The sequence below is a fragment of the Choloepus didactylus genome, chromosome 6, assembly GCF_015220235.1.
Source record: "Choloepus didactylus isolate mChoDid1 chromosome 6, mChoDid1.pri, whole genome shotgun sequence".
NCBI classification, from domain to species: Eukaryota; Metazoa; Chordata; class Mammalia; order Pilosa; family Megalonychidae; genus Choloepus; species Choloepus didactylus.
In genome coordinates this window covers 79408-96916 of record NC_051312.1, presented here as the reverse complement: position 1 = coordinate 96916, position 17509 = coordinate 79408, and the positions used below count along the sequence as shown (strand labels likewise).

Below are 17509 nucleotides of genomic sequence, written 5' to 3'. Positions count from 1 at the left end.
GAACTCATGTTGATATTGGGAACATCTATTTTTGTTTGTTTTTTTTTTTTAAATTAAATTCAGTTTTATTGAAAAATATTCACATACCATGCAATCATCCATGGTGTACAATCAGCTGTTCACAGTACCATCATATTGTCATACATTCATCACCCCAATCTGTTTTTGAACATTTTTCTTACATCAGAAAGAATCAGAATCAGAATAATAAATAAAAGTAAAAAAGAACACACAAATCATCCCCCCCATCCCACCCTATTTTTCATTCAGTTTTTGTCCACATTTTTCTACTCATCCGTCCATACACTGGATAAAGGGAGTGCGATCCACAAGGTTTTCATAATCACACTGTCACCCCTTGTAAGCTACATTGTTATACAATCGTCTTCAAGAGTCCAGACGAGAACATCTAGTTTTGATAATCTGATATGATGATTTTTTTAAAAATTTCTTTGAAAATATTATGAAATTTTTTCATGCATATTAAAAAGAAAGAGTGTTATGGACCCTCATGTACCCTTCACCCAGTTTTAATCATTATCACCATACGGCTGCTCCATGTTTCGTCTGTGTTCTCCCCCATCTTCTCCCTCATCCCCAGATTATTTTGAAGCAAATCCCAACCATTATAAATTTAATCTATGAAGACATCAGTCGGTATTGTGTTTTGAGAAACCCAGGCAGTGCTCACTTAGTAGAGGGAGTCTGTGGCTGGAACCACAGGGCTGGCTGGGCTACCCACGGTGCCTGACGCCTCCTCCTGGGAGGTGGTAGCAGAGGCCTGGGGGCAGCAGGGAGCCACCTGGTATGGCCTTGCAGAGCGAGGACACTGTTAGGACACAGTGGGGGCCACCTGCTCCTGGAATGGTGCCTCTGTGTACTCGCTTTTACTTGGCATCTATAGGATAGAATACATATTCCTAGGTAGTGGTCATAATTTGTTGTAACATAGATTACATTTTTTGTACTTTTTGTGGTTACATATATGCAACGTAACATCTGTGCTGGTTTGAAGCTGTTATGTCCCCTAGAAAAGGCTACGTTCTTTAAATCTATTCTTGTGGATATAGACCTATTGTAGGGAGGGACTTTTTGATTAGGTTATTTCAATTGAGAAGTGACCCACCCCATTCAAGGTGGGTCTTAATCCTTTTACTGGAGTCTTCTATGAAGAGAATAAAAGATAGAAAAAAGCTGAGAGAGCTCAGAGAAAGATATCCAGAGAGAGCTTAGAAAGAAAAGCCTGAAGAAGCAAGCAAGGACACACGGAAGCTGAAAGTAACAGAACCCAGGGAGAAGGACCAGCAGACATGCCATGTGCCTTCCCAGCTGAACAGGGGAACTCTGGGTGCCAGCAGCCTTTTTTTTTCAGAGAGGGTATCATCCTGTTGATGCCTTAATTGTGACATTTTCATGGTCTTAGAACTGTAAATTTGCAAGCTATTGAATCCCTAGTGTAAAAGCCGTTGCATTTCTGATATACTGCATTCCAGCAGCTTTAGCAAACTAAAACAACAGCCCCCTCTTTTTTTCTTTTTTAACCAATTTATGAAGCAGTACTATTATATTTATACTATTAGTTATAGTCCATAGTTTACATCAGGAGCCACTCTTTCTGTTTTATAATTCTATATTTTTTTAAAACTTTTATTCTGTAACATATATACAATCTAAAAATTTCCCATGTTACCCACTTTCAGATACACATTTTGCAATTTTGCAGTGTTGTGCCTCCATCACCACTGTCCATTAGCAGAGGTTTCCTATTGCCCTGGCACTTTGCTGTGACAGACTTTGTTTTTACTGTGTTTGGCTCCAGCTGGGAGCCCCTTGTCTCCTAACCTCTCTAGGATTTGTGGAGTGTCACCTGCAGGTGATACAGGCAGGGACCTCAGGCTTTCGTGGGGGGCTGCGACTCTTCCTAGGAGGACTGCCAAGCCCAGAAGTTAGGCTCCTGGGCTTGTGTTCGCATCCTGGAGGCAGCAGTACTTACCTTTGGTTTGAATTTCAGCGTCGGGTATCCCTGCCTCCAAGCTGGTTGAAGCTCATGGCACCTTTGCTTCTGCTACCTGCACAGCCTGTCGTAGATCCTTCCCAGGGGAGGATTTTCGGGTGAGTTATAGCACTGGCAGTTACCTTCCTTTAGCAGCGTATGGTGGAGGTTGTCTGGAAAAGTGTTATTTTATAAACATGTATCAGAAGGACAATAAAATAATAGTGGTGTGAAAATACTCTCATTTTTAAATGATAAGAGTAATACATGCTTGCAAAAAAATAAACTACAAAAATAAGCAGGGAAAAATGAATCTCCCTTTAACCAATTCCTACAGCCCACTTTTTTTAAAATTCAATTTTATTGAGGTATATTCACGTACCATGAGGCTCCACAGTCAGGTGTGGAAGGGGGTGGGTTGGGAGCACGTTGAAGAGGAGCCACTCTCGAGCACAGTCTTGGAGGGTGAAAGCAGTCGGAGGAACCAGGAAGGAGGCAGAGGAGGCAGCCTGCACAGGGGCCTGAGTGGAAGGGGAGCTTCACCCTGAAGACCAGGGGAGGTGTCAGAGGCCATTGCAGCGAAATGTTGTGATGGGAGTGTCATTTTAGAAAGATTAGTTGGGCAGCAGATTGGATTTTTTTTGAGGGGCAGGAGCCTATGAAAGGGGGTGGGGGCTGGGATCATTTAGAGGCTTTTCAGGTGGTCTGGCTAAGAAGTGGCAGGGCTTAGGCTGAGCAGTGTCCATGGAGAGGGGCAGGTGGGGCAGCCTTCAGCGATGATGGTGGCCAGTGCGTGGCACATCACCCTGGTCTGCCACGGGGGAGAGGGAGGGTGGAGGAAGGGGCCTGGGCTTGAGGTCGCTGTCCAGTGGGTCCAGAGCTTAAGAAAGAAGTGTGGGTGGGAAGAGGTGGTAGTAAGGCTATGAATATGGATGAAGTCTTTTTTTTCTTTTCTTTCTTTTTAAAAATCAAACAAGTTGATTGATTGGGCCTTTTTAAAAATCTAAATTGAAAGTTGGCTCTGGTAAATTTTTGGAGTCAAGTCATAGAGCTGTAATCACTCCAGTCTCCTCAACTCCGCACTTCTGAAACCAGGATGAAAAAGGAGGAAACCTCTCCTCTTTTTAAATGGTACGGCCTTCTTGCAGAGAACGTGAAGCTTCCCACAGGACTAGACTCTTCCTGAGGCTTGGAAGGTTCATTTTGGGTGCCCCAGAAACGTGGAGTGGCCAGGCTGGCACAGGGACCCTCCCCCCTCCCCTTGGGGGGGCAACAGAGCGAGCACTGGGGGTTCTTCAGCTTCCTCCTGGACCCTCCTTTTCTCTCTTTCTGGGATGTCTGCCTGCATTCTCTGTCTTCTCTTCAGTCTCATCCATATGATGGATGTCAGACCATTAATTTGTTACAGTATGAAATGCCATTTTCCCGGTATAGCCATATGTGTAAATTTCCCTGGCCGAAGGTGAATATAAGTGTCCTTCTTTTAAGTAAGTTCCACTATTCTGCACTAATAGAAGATTTTTACTTTACAGAATAATTCACGCAACCCTACTCTCCTATATCCCAGCATTCAAAGGCTTTCCTGTCCTTTATGCTCTGTATGGTTTTAGTCCCATGAAATGTGTTGAGATTTGCTTTGCAGCCTAGTATGTGATGAGGTTTTTGTAAATGTTCTGTATGTGCTTGAAAAGAAGTGGCTTTCTCTAGTTGTTAATTGCATTGTTTTATGTATATCATTCATAAAATCAACTTAAGTCTGTTCAAATCTTTTTATATTATTACATATAATATATGTTACTACTTTGTTCTATTAAATTCTTAGAGTTGTGTTAATATTTCCCACTCTGATTATGGATTTATTTATTATTTAAAAGCAAATATTTTGCATTACAGTTATGTATTAAGGTACATACAAATGTAAAATTGCTTTTCCTCTATCTCTAGAAATTATTTTTACCTTAAAGTCTATTTTGGCTGGATATGTCAGTTTATTTTGGTCAGTATTTGCCTGGTGTTTTAGCCAGCTTGGCTGCCTAAATGTGACATACCAAAAATGGGCTGGCTATTAACAATGGAGATTTATTAGTTTACAAGCTTACAGTTCTGAGACCATGAAAATGTCCAAAGCTAGGCATCATCAAGATGATACCTTCTTCCTGAAAGCAGTCTGCCAGTGATCTGGGATTCCACTGTCACATGGCCAGGCACCCTGTCTGCTGGTCTCTCCTGCTTCTGTGACCTGTACTCTGTGCTTCTGTGATCTCCATCCTCTTATAAAGGACTGCAGTAGGGGAATGAGGTGGGTGATATCTCGACTCCGATCCTGCTCACAAAGGGCCCTCCCTACGTGGGTCCACACCAGCAGGAATGGATTAGTTTTAAGAACATAATTTTCTAGGGTCCACAAAGACTCGAGATCATCACACCTTGCTATCTTTTATCTTGATTTATTGTCAACCTTTCTGTATTCTTATGTTTTAGGTACGTTCTTTCTGTGTAGTATATATCTAGTTAGGTTTTCTTTTGTAATCCAGCCTGGATATTTGTTTTTTAATTTAAGTATTTAGTCCATTTACAATAAGAGTGTTACTGAAATATTTGGATTTAAATCCACCATCTTATTTTGTGTTTTTTATTTATCTTACCTTTTTGTTGTTCCGTTTTTTTTCACTGAACTAGCTTGAAAGTTTTATACTCTGTTTCTGTTATTTTAAAATTTTAAAATGACCACGTATGTACATTTTGTTTTCATATTTTGAGCACTTTATTTAAAAAAAATTTTTTTTGTAAATTTTCAAATGTATATAAAAGAGGGAATACTAATGAACCCAAATCACCTGAACACTTATCAAAATGTAATTAATGAATAGCTTTATCCTTCTCCTGAATTATAATAGAATCTTTAACACTTTCCTTCCATTTATTCTTTTCTTGGCTTCTATAATGTTATTGCCTTTTACTTGGTCTTAACACCACAAACATTATTATTATGATGTTACTTTTATATATCAGTGTTCATTCACACTCATCCACTTTTACTACTTTTGTTCTTTCTTGCATCTCGCCTTCTAACTGGGGTCACTTTCCTTCTGTCTAAAGAGTGTCCTTTAGAATGAGTCCGCTGTTGCCAGATTGTGTCAGGTTTTGTTTGTTTCTTTCTGTCTTGTTCTTGAAAGATATTTTCAACAAACATAGAACACTAGGTTGACATTTATTTTCTTTCAACATATTGAAGATACCATTCCATTGTCTTATGGCTTCCGTTATTGATACTGAAAGTTCAGTTGTCTTTTAACTTTTGAAGGCAATGTATGTTTTTGTTCCCTGCATATTTTTACCATTTTGGCCTTTGTTTTTGGAGTTTTTCAGTTTTACTCTGATAAGCCTACATGTGGATTTCCTTTTATTTATTCTTCTTAAAATTTGTCAGACTTTCTGACTCTGTGGATTGGTATCTTTCATCATTGCTGGAAAATCTTCAGCCATTATCTCATTAGATAGTGCTTATCTCGGCTCTGTTTTTCCTCCCCTCTTCTAGTAAGAACTGAGTTTGAACATAGATTGGACCTTCTCTCTTTCAGTGCTACATCATTGCCTCTCTTTGTGCTGCATTCTGGATAATTTCTTCTCATCTATTTTCCAGTTTGATTTTTTATTCTGTTATATAGAATAACACCTTTCCATTGTGTTTTAAGTTTGGATACCCTATGTTTTATATCTAGAAGTTCTCTTCAGTTGTTTTTGAGTTCTTCTAGGTTCCTTTTTACAGTTTTCTGCCTTGTATAGATAGTAGCTTGTCTTTTTTTTTTAATTTAAGCATAATCTCATTTTATAACCTGTGTCTGATAGTATATGAAGTCTTTGGTGGGTCCGTTTCTTTTGTGTGTAGTTTCTGCTTATTCTGACTTGATACAGCCTGCCAAAAAAAATTCCATTAGCCCTAAAAGTTTATCGTAGAAAGTCAGGTGCCCTGCTTCTGAAGTTTCTGTACTAACCTTTCCTACCTGGCCCAAGGCTTTGATCCTTAGGCAGGATATACTCATAGTCCACCTCGGCCTTTAAGGAAGGGATCTATGGCAAGTTTTGTTACCCATTACATCTCTGGTCTTGAGCTGTAGTGTTTTCATGTGTGAGAGGCAAATGAGCCAGTCTTCACTCCGCAAGTCCAAAGGGCAGTTGTGCTAACCCAGCACAAAGCCGAGGGGGCTGGGCAGGTATTTCTTCTCTGCCCCTCTGCCCAGGCAGTGCTCCCACTGCCCCTGGCACTTCTGCTTCCTTCTTGCCCTGAGGACACAGCCTGGGGAAATCCCAGGTCAGCACGAGGAGGGTTTCCATTTGCATCCCCCCAAGGACTCACTCTGGATCCTCCTTTGTCTTCCCTGAGCCTCACAATCCCTTGGAGCCCAAACTCAGGATACGCCCAGGTTAGCGGAGGCCTTGGAGGGCCACGGCAGCCTTGGGACTGGCTGCCTTTCTGCATTTCTACTTCCCCTGAGATTTGAGTCCAGCACGTCCTTATCCAGTGAACTCTGGGATGATTTCCAGGAGATGTATTTGTTTTTTCTTTTTTTTTTGAGGATTTTTATTTGTTTTCTTCCAGAGGATCAGTCAGTAAAAGAGGTCTTTTAGGCAAAAATGCCATGAAAGTGTGACAAAAAAAAAGTAGTTTATGATGAACTACTCATGACAAGATTGTGCTGTAAATATTTCAGGAGCTTCTAAAGTAATTTAGGCAGCAACAGTAGGACTTCAGTGAGAAGATATAGGATTAAGATAGGACAAATGACTTTCTAAGGATAAAAATGCATGCTGTAGAGATAAATTAATATTATTTGGTAGTACAAAAATGAAAATAAGTGGGGAGAAATAACCTTTTGCAGGGCTGAAACATTAAGTGTTAATGTTAATTCCACCCCAAGTGAATGTTTAATGCAGCCTCAGTCCAAATTCCAGCAGGACTTTTCTCAAAATTTGACATATTTTTTCCGAAGTTCACATGGCAAGATTATATAAGTGGGTAGAACTAGTCAATGATCTAAGAGGATAGACGTCTGTAATCAAGCTGCTCACACATAGCCCATGATTGTTTAATAACTTAAACTATTATAATGGCAAATCACAGAACAATACAGAGAGGTTTTTCAATAATGTTGGGATAACTGGTCAGTAATTTGGGAAAAACCACATATGGACTCTTATGTGAGATAATAGACTCCAGATGAATTACAAAGTTTAAAAAAAATAGCTAGAAGAGTAAAATTGAGTATTTGTTAGTTCTTCGAGTAGAGGGAAATAGATGACTTTGTAGGATTTTGAAGTATTTCATGCTATCACAAAAGGAAAAGACTAACTTTTATTTCCAAAAAAATAGACAAAGGCAAATAAACCAGAAAACATTTATTGCAAATATGACTGCAAAGGGGAAAGCTAGACTTCTCTAAGTATACCTTTAAAAAAAAATAATGGATTAGACTTTGGAAACATGTTAAAAAACAAATTAAAAAGAAAGGGTTCACAGAGAAAAGTTACTTCAAATATTTGTATTTTTGTCTCTACTGAGATGTATCCTAAAGGCAAAAAGAACCATCCAGAAAAAACCATTTGTAACCCTAACGGTGTAGGGACAGTAAACCATGAGTGGAAATGTCTTTGGGGCTTTATCAGGGTGTCGCTGGTGGGCAGCAGATGCGTGTCCCCCGGTGTGTTTTCCCCAGAACAGCCTGATCTCTGTTCCACCTTAGAGCTAACAAATTACCGCAGAGGAAACATACCTGTTTTCTTCAGCAAGAAGAGAAACGAAATGTGTGGACTTTGTGTGGATCCTTGTTCCAACAGACCAATTGTAAATATGTTTGTATATTTTAAGGCCATTGGAGAGATTTCAGCATGGGTTTAATATTTGATGATGTTGAGGATTGTTACTGTTTTGTTAGGTGTGATAAAGGCAGAGATTTGATTTGTTTTTTTTGTTAAGTGAGTGTATGCTCATTGGACAGCCCCTCAAGTATTTATGGACAAAATGTTTTGTCCAGGATGTGCTTTACAATACTCCAGCCCCCCTAAACGTTTTGAGGGATCCATGAAACAGCTGGGAGGATGTGGGTAGAGACCGCGGGCTCTCAGCTTTGGGAGCGTCGGAGGATTTCCCCATTCAAGGGGTCCTGGCTCTCAGCCTCCCCTGGGACCCCTGTCTTGCAGGCCGACGTGATGGCGGACAGGATCCCCCGCTGCCCGGTCTGCACCGGCATGGTGAAGCCCGACGTCGTGTTCTTTGGGGAGCCGCTGCCGGAGCGGTTCCTGCTGCACGTGGTGGACTTCCCGATGGCGGACCTGCTGCTCGTCCTGGGGACCTCCCTGGAGGTGGTGGTCGGCCACGGAGTAGGGGGTGGGGGGTGGGGTCAGCTCCAGGTGCTGGGGGCGAGAGGCTTTAGTGGGCGAGGAAGCAGGGACCGCAGGTGGGGAGGCGGGTGCATACGCGGAGCAGGAGGAGGGATCCGAGGGGCCGAGTGCCCGGGAGACCCGCCCTGAAGAGGACGGCGGCGGCGGGCGCACTGCGGGGACCGGGCGTGGCGTGTCCGGGCGGTCCCTGTGGAGGAACCCCGGGAAGGGGGATGCCAGGTGGGATGGCGCCAGGTACCTGGATGCGTGGCTTTGGGCTCCAGGGAGGGCCAGAGGGAGGAGCTGGGGACCAGAGTGGGCAGAATTATTTTTGAAGGGAAATGAAAATAGCCCCCCCCCCCCGATTATCACAATGCCATACGCTTGCTTTAAAAGATTCATACAAAAGTATAAAACAGTAAAGAATCAACTTTAATCCTTCTGACAACTGTTAACATTTTGGTCTAGATCCTTTCAGGCTTCTTTTCTTTCTTTGAGGTGTGGTAATGACCCCCCTCTCATTTATTACTTTATTGCAGGTTTCTCTCTTTTTGTCTTCGTTGGTCTAGCCAGGGTTTGTAAATTTTATTGATCTTTTCAAAGAACCTACTTTTGGTTTTATTGATTCTTTCCATTTTTTTGTCGTTCTCGTCTTGTTTTCATTTGACTGAAGATATTGACTGGTTTCTCTTGGCAATTTCTTCTTTGACTAGTGATTGTTGAAGAGTGTGTTGGTTGAACTCCATGTATTTGTGAATTTCTCAGTTCTCTGGCTGTTACTGATTTCCAGCTTCATTCTATTATGATCAACAAAAGTGCTGTGTATAATTTCATTCTTTTTAAATTTATTAAGGCCTGTTTAGTGTCCCAGCATGTTCAGGCTGCTTTCCTATACAAAAATACACATACATATATGGCATATTTTTAAATAATTACTTTATCTGTTTGACAGTAATGTGTAATTTTCACCCCTACCTGTTTCCAGATTGTTTGCATCATTCCAAACCAAAATGCATACTCATTTAGCAATAGCTTCCCCTCCCTCATGTCCCCGCCCCTGGTCACCACTACTCTGCTTTCTGTCTCTAGGACTTGGATATTCCAAGTATTTCATATAAGAGAAATCATACAATATTTGTCCCTTTGTGTCTGGCTTATTTCATTCAATATGTTCATCCATGTTGTAGCATGTACCAGCACTTCACTTCTTTTTTATGGCTGAATGTAGACCACGTTTTGTTTGTCCATCTGTGGATGGACACCTGGGGGGCTTCCACCTTTTGGCTATTGTGAATAATGCCACTGTAAACATCAGTGTGCAACGATCTAAGTCCCTGCTTTCGGTGCTTTTGGATATATACCCAGGAGTCAGATTGTTGGATCCTATGGTAATTCTGTGTGTAACTTCCTGAGGAACCACCAAACTGTTTTCCACAGTGGATGCACCATTTTACATTCTTACAACACTGTAAGAGGGTTCCTATTTTACTGCATCCTTCCAACACTTATGTTTGGATTTTTTAATAATAGCCGTCATAGTGGGTGTGAAGTGGTATTTCATTGTAGTTTTAATTTGTATTTTTTAAATAGCTAATGGTATTGAGTATGTTTTCACATACTTATTGGCCATTTGAATATATTCTTTCCATTTATTTGGGTCTTCTTTAATTTCATTCAGCAATGTTTTGTCATTTTTGATATGCACATCTTTCATCTCAAATTTATTCGTAGGTATTTTATTCTTTTAGATGCTGTTGTAAATGGAATTATTTTCTTGGATTCCTTTTCAGAGTGTTCATTCCTAGTGTATAGAAACCCAGCTTACTTCTGAAATGTGTTTATCTTTCATCCTGCACTTTTATTGAATTCATTTAGTTCTAGTAGCTTTCTTGTGAATTCTTCGGATTTTTCTATATATAGGATCATGCCATCTGTGAATAGGGATAGTTTTACTTCTTCCTTTCTAATTTGGTTGCATTTTATTTCTTTCTCTTACTTGATTGCTTTGGCTATAACTTCCAGTACAGTATTGAATAACAGTGGTAACAGTGGGCATCCTTGTCTTTTTCCTGATCTTAGGAGGAAAGCTTTCAGTCTTTCACCATTGAGTGTGATATTTGCTGTATGTTTTTCATAAATTCCCCTTAACATGAAAGGATTTTGGATTTTGTCAGATGTCTTTTCTGCATCAGTTGAGATGACCATGTGTTTTCTTTTACCTCATTATATTAATGTGGCGTGTTACACTAATTGATATTCTTATGTTGAACCATCCTTGCATTCCGGGAGTAAATCCCACTTGGTCATGTTCTAGTTTGCTAATGCTGCCAGAATGCAAAACACCAGAAATGGATTGGCTTTTATAAAAGGGGGTTTATTTGGTTACACAGTTACAGTCTTAAGGCCGTAAAGTGTCCAAGGTAACACATCAGCAATCGGGTACCTTCACTGGAGGATGGCCAGTGGTGTCTGGAAAACCTCTGTTAGCTGGGAAGGCACGTGCCTGGCGTCTGCTCCAAAATTCTGGTTTCAAAATGGCTTTCTCCCAGGATGTTCTGCTCTAGGCTGCAGTTCCCCAAAAATGACACTCTTAGTTGCCCTTGGGGTATTTGTCCTCTCTTAGCTTCTCCGGAACAGGAGTTTGCTTTCAATGGCTGTCTTCAAACTGTCTCTCATCTGCAGCTCCTGTGCTTTCTTTAAAGTGTCCCTCTTGGCTGTAGCAAGCTCGCTCCTTCTGTCTGAGCTTATATACTGCTCCAGTAATCAAGGCCCAAACTGAATGGGTGGGGCCATGCCTCCGTGGAAATTATCTCATCAGAGTTATCACCTACAGTTGGGTGGGTCACATCTCCATGGAAACACTCAAAAGAATTACAATCTAATTAACACTGATAGGTCTGCCCACACAAGATTACATCGAAGATAATGGTGTTTTGGGGGACATAATACATTCAAACCGGCACAGTCATTGTGTATAATGCTTTTATATACTGTGGATTTTGTTTGCTGGTATTTTGTTGAGGATTTTTGCATCTACATTCATAAGGGATATTGGTCTGTAATTTTCTTTCCTTAATTTGCCTTTAGTATTAGGGTAATGCTGGCATCACAGAATGAGTTAGAAAGTAATTCCTCCTCTTCTATTTTTTGGAAGAATTTGAGAAAGACTGGTATTAAATTTTCTTTATATGTTTTATAGAATTCGGCAGTGAAGCCATCTGGTCCTGGATTTTTCTTTGTTGGTAGATTTTTTATTACTGATTCAATCTCTTGTTATAGATCTGTTGAAACTTTCTATTTCTTCTTGCATCATATTAGGTAATTTGTATGTTTGTAAGGATTTGTCCATTTAACCAAGGTTTTCTAATTTGTTGTTGTATAATTGTTCTTAGTACTCTCTTATAATTCTTTTTATTTCTGTCAGGTTGGTTGTAATGACCCTGTGTTCACTCCTGATTTTAATTATCTGTGTCCTCTCTCTTTGTCATTCTGGTTAAAGATGTGTCATTTTATTTGATCTTTTTTAAAAAAAAAAACAACAAAAAACAACTAACTTTTAATTTTGTTGATTCTGTTGGTTTTCTATTCTTTATCTCTGCTATCTCCTTCCTTCCACTGACTTTGGGTTTAGTTTGCTATTGTTATAATTTCTTTAGGTGTGAAATTTAATTATTGATTTGTGATCTTTCTCCTTTTACTACTGTAAGCATTTATAACTATTAATTTTCCTCTGAATACTGCCTTTTGTGCATCCCATAAGTTTTGGTATGTTGTGTTTTCATTTTTGGTTGCCTCCAGATATTTCCAAATTTCCCTTGTGATTTATTCTTTGACCCATTGGATTTTTAATAGTGTATTGTTTAATTTCCACATATTTGTAAAAATTTCTGCTTTCCCTTCTGTTAGTGATTTCTAGCTATTCCATTGTTGTCCAAGAAGATACTTTGTATAATTTCAATATTTTCAAATTTTATTTGTGACTTAGCATGTGGTGTATCCTGGAAACTGTTCCATAAAAGTATATAAAAGGATTACATACCATGACCAAGTGTGATTTACTCCAGGAATGCAAGAATGGTTCACGTGCACGTGAGAAGAATGTGTCGTCTGCTGTTATTGGGTGGAGTGTTCTATGTATCTCCATTAGGTCCAGTTGGTTAACAGTGTTGTTCAAGTCCTTCATTTCCTTATTGATCTTCTGCTTAGATGTTCTATCTGTTGTTGAAAGTGATGTATTGATGCTTCCAAGTATTATTGTAGAACTATTTATTTCTCTCTTCAATTTCATCAATTTTTGCTTCATATATTTTGGGGCTCTGTTGTGGAGTGCATATATGGTTATAATCATTATATCTTCTTATTGGATTGAACCTTTTATCAATGTTTAATATGCTTCCTTGTCCCTTGTAATCCTTTTAGATTTAATCTATTTAGTCTGACAATAATATAGTGACTCCAGCTCTCTTTTGATTACTGTTTGCATGGAATATCTTTTCCTACCCATTTACTTTCTACCTCTTTGTGTTTTGTACCTCAAGTGAGTCTGTTTTACACAGCACACATGGATCATGCTTTCCATCCAGTATGCCAGTCTCTTCCTTTTAATAGGAGAGTTTAATCCATTGACATTTAAGGTAATAACTGAGGAGGAAGAATTTACTTCTGCCATTTAGCTGTTTTTTTTCTGAATGTTTTGTATGTTTTTTGTTCCTCAAATGCCCCATTAATGTCCTTTTTTGTATTTAGTTACTATTTGGTAGTGTTCCACTTTGACTCCCTTCTTTTCTTCTCTCTGTTTTTTAGTTATTTCCTTTGTGTTTACCTTTGTAATTAAAATCAACTAATAATAACCTAGTTGGACTAGTACCAACCTAGTTGAAGTAAGGTACAGACTCTTTACTCCTATGTATCTCTGTCCCACCCCGTTTATACTGTTATTGTCTCAAATTACATTTTCATATATCTTATGCCCATTAAATTATGTATAAAATGTTATTTTACACATTTGCCTGTTAAGTCATAGAGGGGGAAGGAAGCAATTGCACGTCAAAGTACAATACAAGATTTCATTCTTGCCTGTGTGGTTACTGTATTAGGGTTCTCTAGGAAAACTGAATCAACAAGAGATATCTGAATATAAGATTTTATTAAAGTGTCTCACGCAACTGTGGGGATGCACGAGTCCAAATTCCATAGGGCAGGCAGCAAACTGGCAACTCCAGTGAAGGTGTTCAATGAATTCAGGCAGCAAACTGGCAACTCCGATGAAGTTGTTTGACGAACACCTCAGGAAACACTTCACTGGCTAGCCGAAGAAGAATTGAAGGTCCTCTATCTCTCTTGCTTAAAAGTCTTCAACTGATTGGATTAAATCCAGCTGATTGAATTCTCTCACTGTGGAAGACACGCCCTTCGTTGATGTAATCAGTCACAGCTGCAACCAGTTAACCCAAGATTTAATAAACCAGCTTTCTGGTTTATTAACCAGCCACAAATGTCCTTGTAGTCACTGTTAGGCCAGTGCTTGCTTGACCAGACACCTGGGCACCATCACCTGGTCAAGTTGACACATGAACTTAACCATCACCATTACCTTTACCAGTGTTCTTTATTTATTAAGGGTTCTAGTTCCTGACTAGCGTCCTTTTATTTTAGCCTGAAGGACTCCCTTTTGTGTTTCTTGTAGAGAAGATTTCTAGTAATGATCTCTTTCAGCTTTTGTTTATCTATACGTGTCTTAATTTCTTCTTCATTTTTGAAATTTGATTTTATTGAGATTGTTTACATAGCATACAATTATCCAGAGATCCAAGGTGCACAATCAGTTGCCCAGGGTACCATCGTACAGCTGTGCATCCATCACACAATTATTTTTTTTCAATTTTTAGAACATTTTCATTATTCCAGAAAAGAAATAAAGGCAAAAAAAAAGAAAACTCAAATCCTCCCATACCCCTAACCACCCCCCCCTCCATTATTGACTCATAGTATTGGTATAGTACATTTGTTACTATTGATGAAAGACTGTTAACATACTACTCCCTGTAGTATATAGCTTACAATAGGTATATTTTTTCCCATATGCCCCTCTATTATTTTTTTTTTTTTTTTTTTTGTTCCCCCCCTCCTCTCATTCCCTTCCCCTCTATTTCTTTTTTTTTTTTTTTTTTTTTCATGTTTCTTGAAGTTTAATTTATTTTTTTTTTTTAATCATCATTTTATTGAGATATATTCACATACCACGCAGTCATACAAAACAAATTGTACTTTCGATTGTTTACAGTACCATTACATAGTTGTACATTCATCACCTAAATCAATCCCTGACACCTTCATTAGCACACACACAAAAATAACAAGAATAATAATTAGAGTGAAAAAGAGCAATTGAAGTAAAAAAGAACACTGGGTACCTTTGTCTGTTTGTTTCCTTCCCCTACTTTTCTACACATCCATCCATAAACTAGACAAAGTGGTGTTTGGTTCTTATGGCTTTCCCAATCCCATTGTCACCCCTCATAAGCTACATTTTTATACAACTGTCTTCGAGATTCATGGGTTCTGGGTTGTAGTTTGATAGTTTCAGGTATCCACCACCAGCTACCCCAATTCTTTAGAACCTAAAAAGGGTTGTCTAAAGTGTGCATAAGAGTGCCCACCAGAGTGACCTCTCGGCTCCTTTTGGAATCTCTCTGCCACTGAAGCTTATTTCATTTCCTTTCACATCCCCCTTTTGGTCAAGAAGATGTTCTCCGTCCCACGGTGCCAGGTCTACATTCCTCCCTGGGAGTCATATTCCACGTTGCCAGGGAGATTCACTTCCCTGGGTGTCTGATCCCACGTAGGGGGGAGGGCAGTGATTTCACCTTTCAAGTTGGCTTAGCCAGAGAGAGAGGGCCACATCTGAGCAACAAAGAGGCATTCAGGAGGAGACTCTTAGGCACAAATACAGGGAGGCCTAGCCTCTCCTTTGCAGCAACCGTCTTCCCAAGGGTAAAACTTATGGTAGAGGGCTCAACCCATCAAACCACCAGTCCCCTATGTCTGTGGTCATGTTAGCAACCATGGAGGTGGGGTAGGCGAATACCCCTGCATTCTCCACAGGCTCCTCAAGGGGGCACTACATCTTTTTTTTTTTTTTTTTTCCCTTGTTTGTCTTTTTTCTTTTTTTTTTTTTTTTTTTTTTTTTTTTTTTTAACTTTCCCTTCTTTTTTCAAATCACCTGTATGAAAAAAAAAGTTAAAAAGAAAACAAACATACAATAAAAGAGCATTTCAAAGAGACCATAGCAAGGGAGTAAGAAAAAGACAACTAACCTAAGATAACTGCTTAACTTCCAACATGTTCCTACTTTACCCCAAGAAAGTTACATAATATAGCAACATTTCAGTGAACTTGTTCCTACTACAACCATCAGAAATTAACAGACCATAGTCATTTCTGGGCATCCCCAGAACGTTAAATAGCTTATCTGTTCTTCCTGGATTATTGTTCCCCCTTCCTTAATTGCTCTCTACTGCTAGTTCCCCTACATTCTACATTATAAACCATTTGTTTTACATTTTTCAAAGTTCACATTAGTGGTAGCATATAATATTTCTCTTTTTGTGCCTGGCTTATTTCGCTCAGCATTATGTCTTCAAGGTTCATCCATGTTGTCATATGTTTCACCAGATCGTTCCTTCTTACTGCCGCGTAGTATTCCATCGTGTGTATATACCACATTTTATTTATCCACTCATCTGTTGAAGGACATTTGGGTTGTTTCCATCTCTTGGCAATTGTGAATAATGCTGCTATGAACATTGGCGTGCAGATATCTGTTCGTGTCACTGCTTTCCGATCTTCCGGGTATATACCGAGGAGTGCAATCGCTGGATCGAATGGTAGCTCTATATCTAGTTTTCTAAGGAACTGCCAGACTGACTTCCAGAGTGGCTGAACCATTATACAGTCCCACCAACAATGAATAAGAGTTCCAATTTCTCCACATCCCCTCCAGCATTTGTAGTTTCCTGTTTGTTTAATGGCAGCCATTCTAACCGGTGTTAGATGGTATCTCATTGTGGTCTTAATTTGCATCTCTCTAATAGCTAGTGAAGCTGAACATTTTTTCATGTGTTTCTTGGTCATTTGTATTTCCTCTTCAGAGAACTGTCTTTTCATATCTTTTGCCCATTTTATAATTGGGCTGTCTGTACTATTGTCATTGAGTTGTAGGATTTCTTTGTATATGCAAGATATCAGTCTTTTGTCAGATACATGGTTTCCAAAAATTTTTTCCCATTGAGTTGGCTGCCTCTTTACCTTTTTGAGAAATTCCTTTGAGGTGCAGAAACTTCTAAGCTTGAGGAGTTCCCATTTATCTATTTTCTCTTTTGTTGCTTGTGCTTTGGGTGTAAAGTCTAGGAAGTGGCCTCCTAATACAAGGTCTTGAAGATGTTTTCCTACATTATCTTCTAGGAGTTTTATGGTACTTTCTTTTATATTGAGATCTTTGGTCCATTTTGAGTTAATTTTTGTGTAGGGGGTGAGGTAGGGGTCCTCTTTCATTCTTTTGGATATGGATATCCAACTCTCCCAGCCCCATTTGTTGAAAAGACCATTATGGCTCAGTTCGGTGACTTTGGGGGCCTTATCAAAGATCAGTCGGCCATAGATCTGAGGGTCTATCTCTGAATTCTCAATTCGATTCCATTGATCTATATGTCTATCTTTGTGCCAGTACCATGCTGTCTTGGCAACTGTGGCTTTATAATAAGCTTCAAAGTCAGGGAGTGTAAGTCCTCCCACTTCGTTTTTCTTTTTTAGAGTGTCTTTAGCAATTCGAGGCATCTTCCCTTTCCAAATAAATTTGATAACTAGCTTTTCCAAGTCTGCAAAGTAGGTTGTTGGAATTTTGATTGGGATTGCATTGAATCTGTAGATGAGTTTGGGTAGAATTGACATCTTAATGACATTTAGCCTTCCTATCCATGAACATGGAATATTTTTCCATCTTTTAAGGTCCCCTTCTATTTCTTTTAGTACAGTTATGTAGTTTTCTTTGTATAGGTCTTTTACATCTTTGGTTAAGTTTATTCCTAGGTACTTGATTTTTTTAGTTGCTATTGAAAATGGTATCTTTTTCTTGAGTGT

At 39.3% G+C, this 17509-nt stretch overlaps 1 protein-coding gene across 3 annotated transcripts in view; it reads left to right on the top strand.

Annotated features, from left to right (window-relative positions):
* SIRT3 (sirtuin 3) overlaps positions 1 to 17509 on the top strand; it is a 35402-nt gene that overhangs the window by 5294 nt on the left and 12599 nt on the right. For 2 of the 3 annotated variants that reach the window (XM_037838286.1, XM_037838284.1), the window contains exons 4-5: positions 2012 to 2112; positions 8192 to 8353. In XM_037838286.1, the coding sequence (XP_037694214.1) occupies positions 2012 to 2112; positions 8192 to 8353 (263 nt within the window). The remainder of the gene's footprint in view (positions 1 to 2011; positions 2113 to 8191; positions 8354 to 17509) is intronic. The other variant, XM_037838285.1, reaches the window with a different exon arrangement.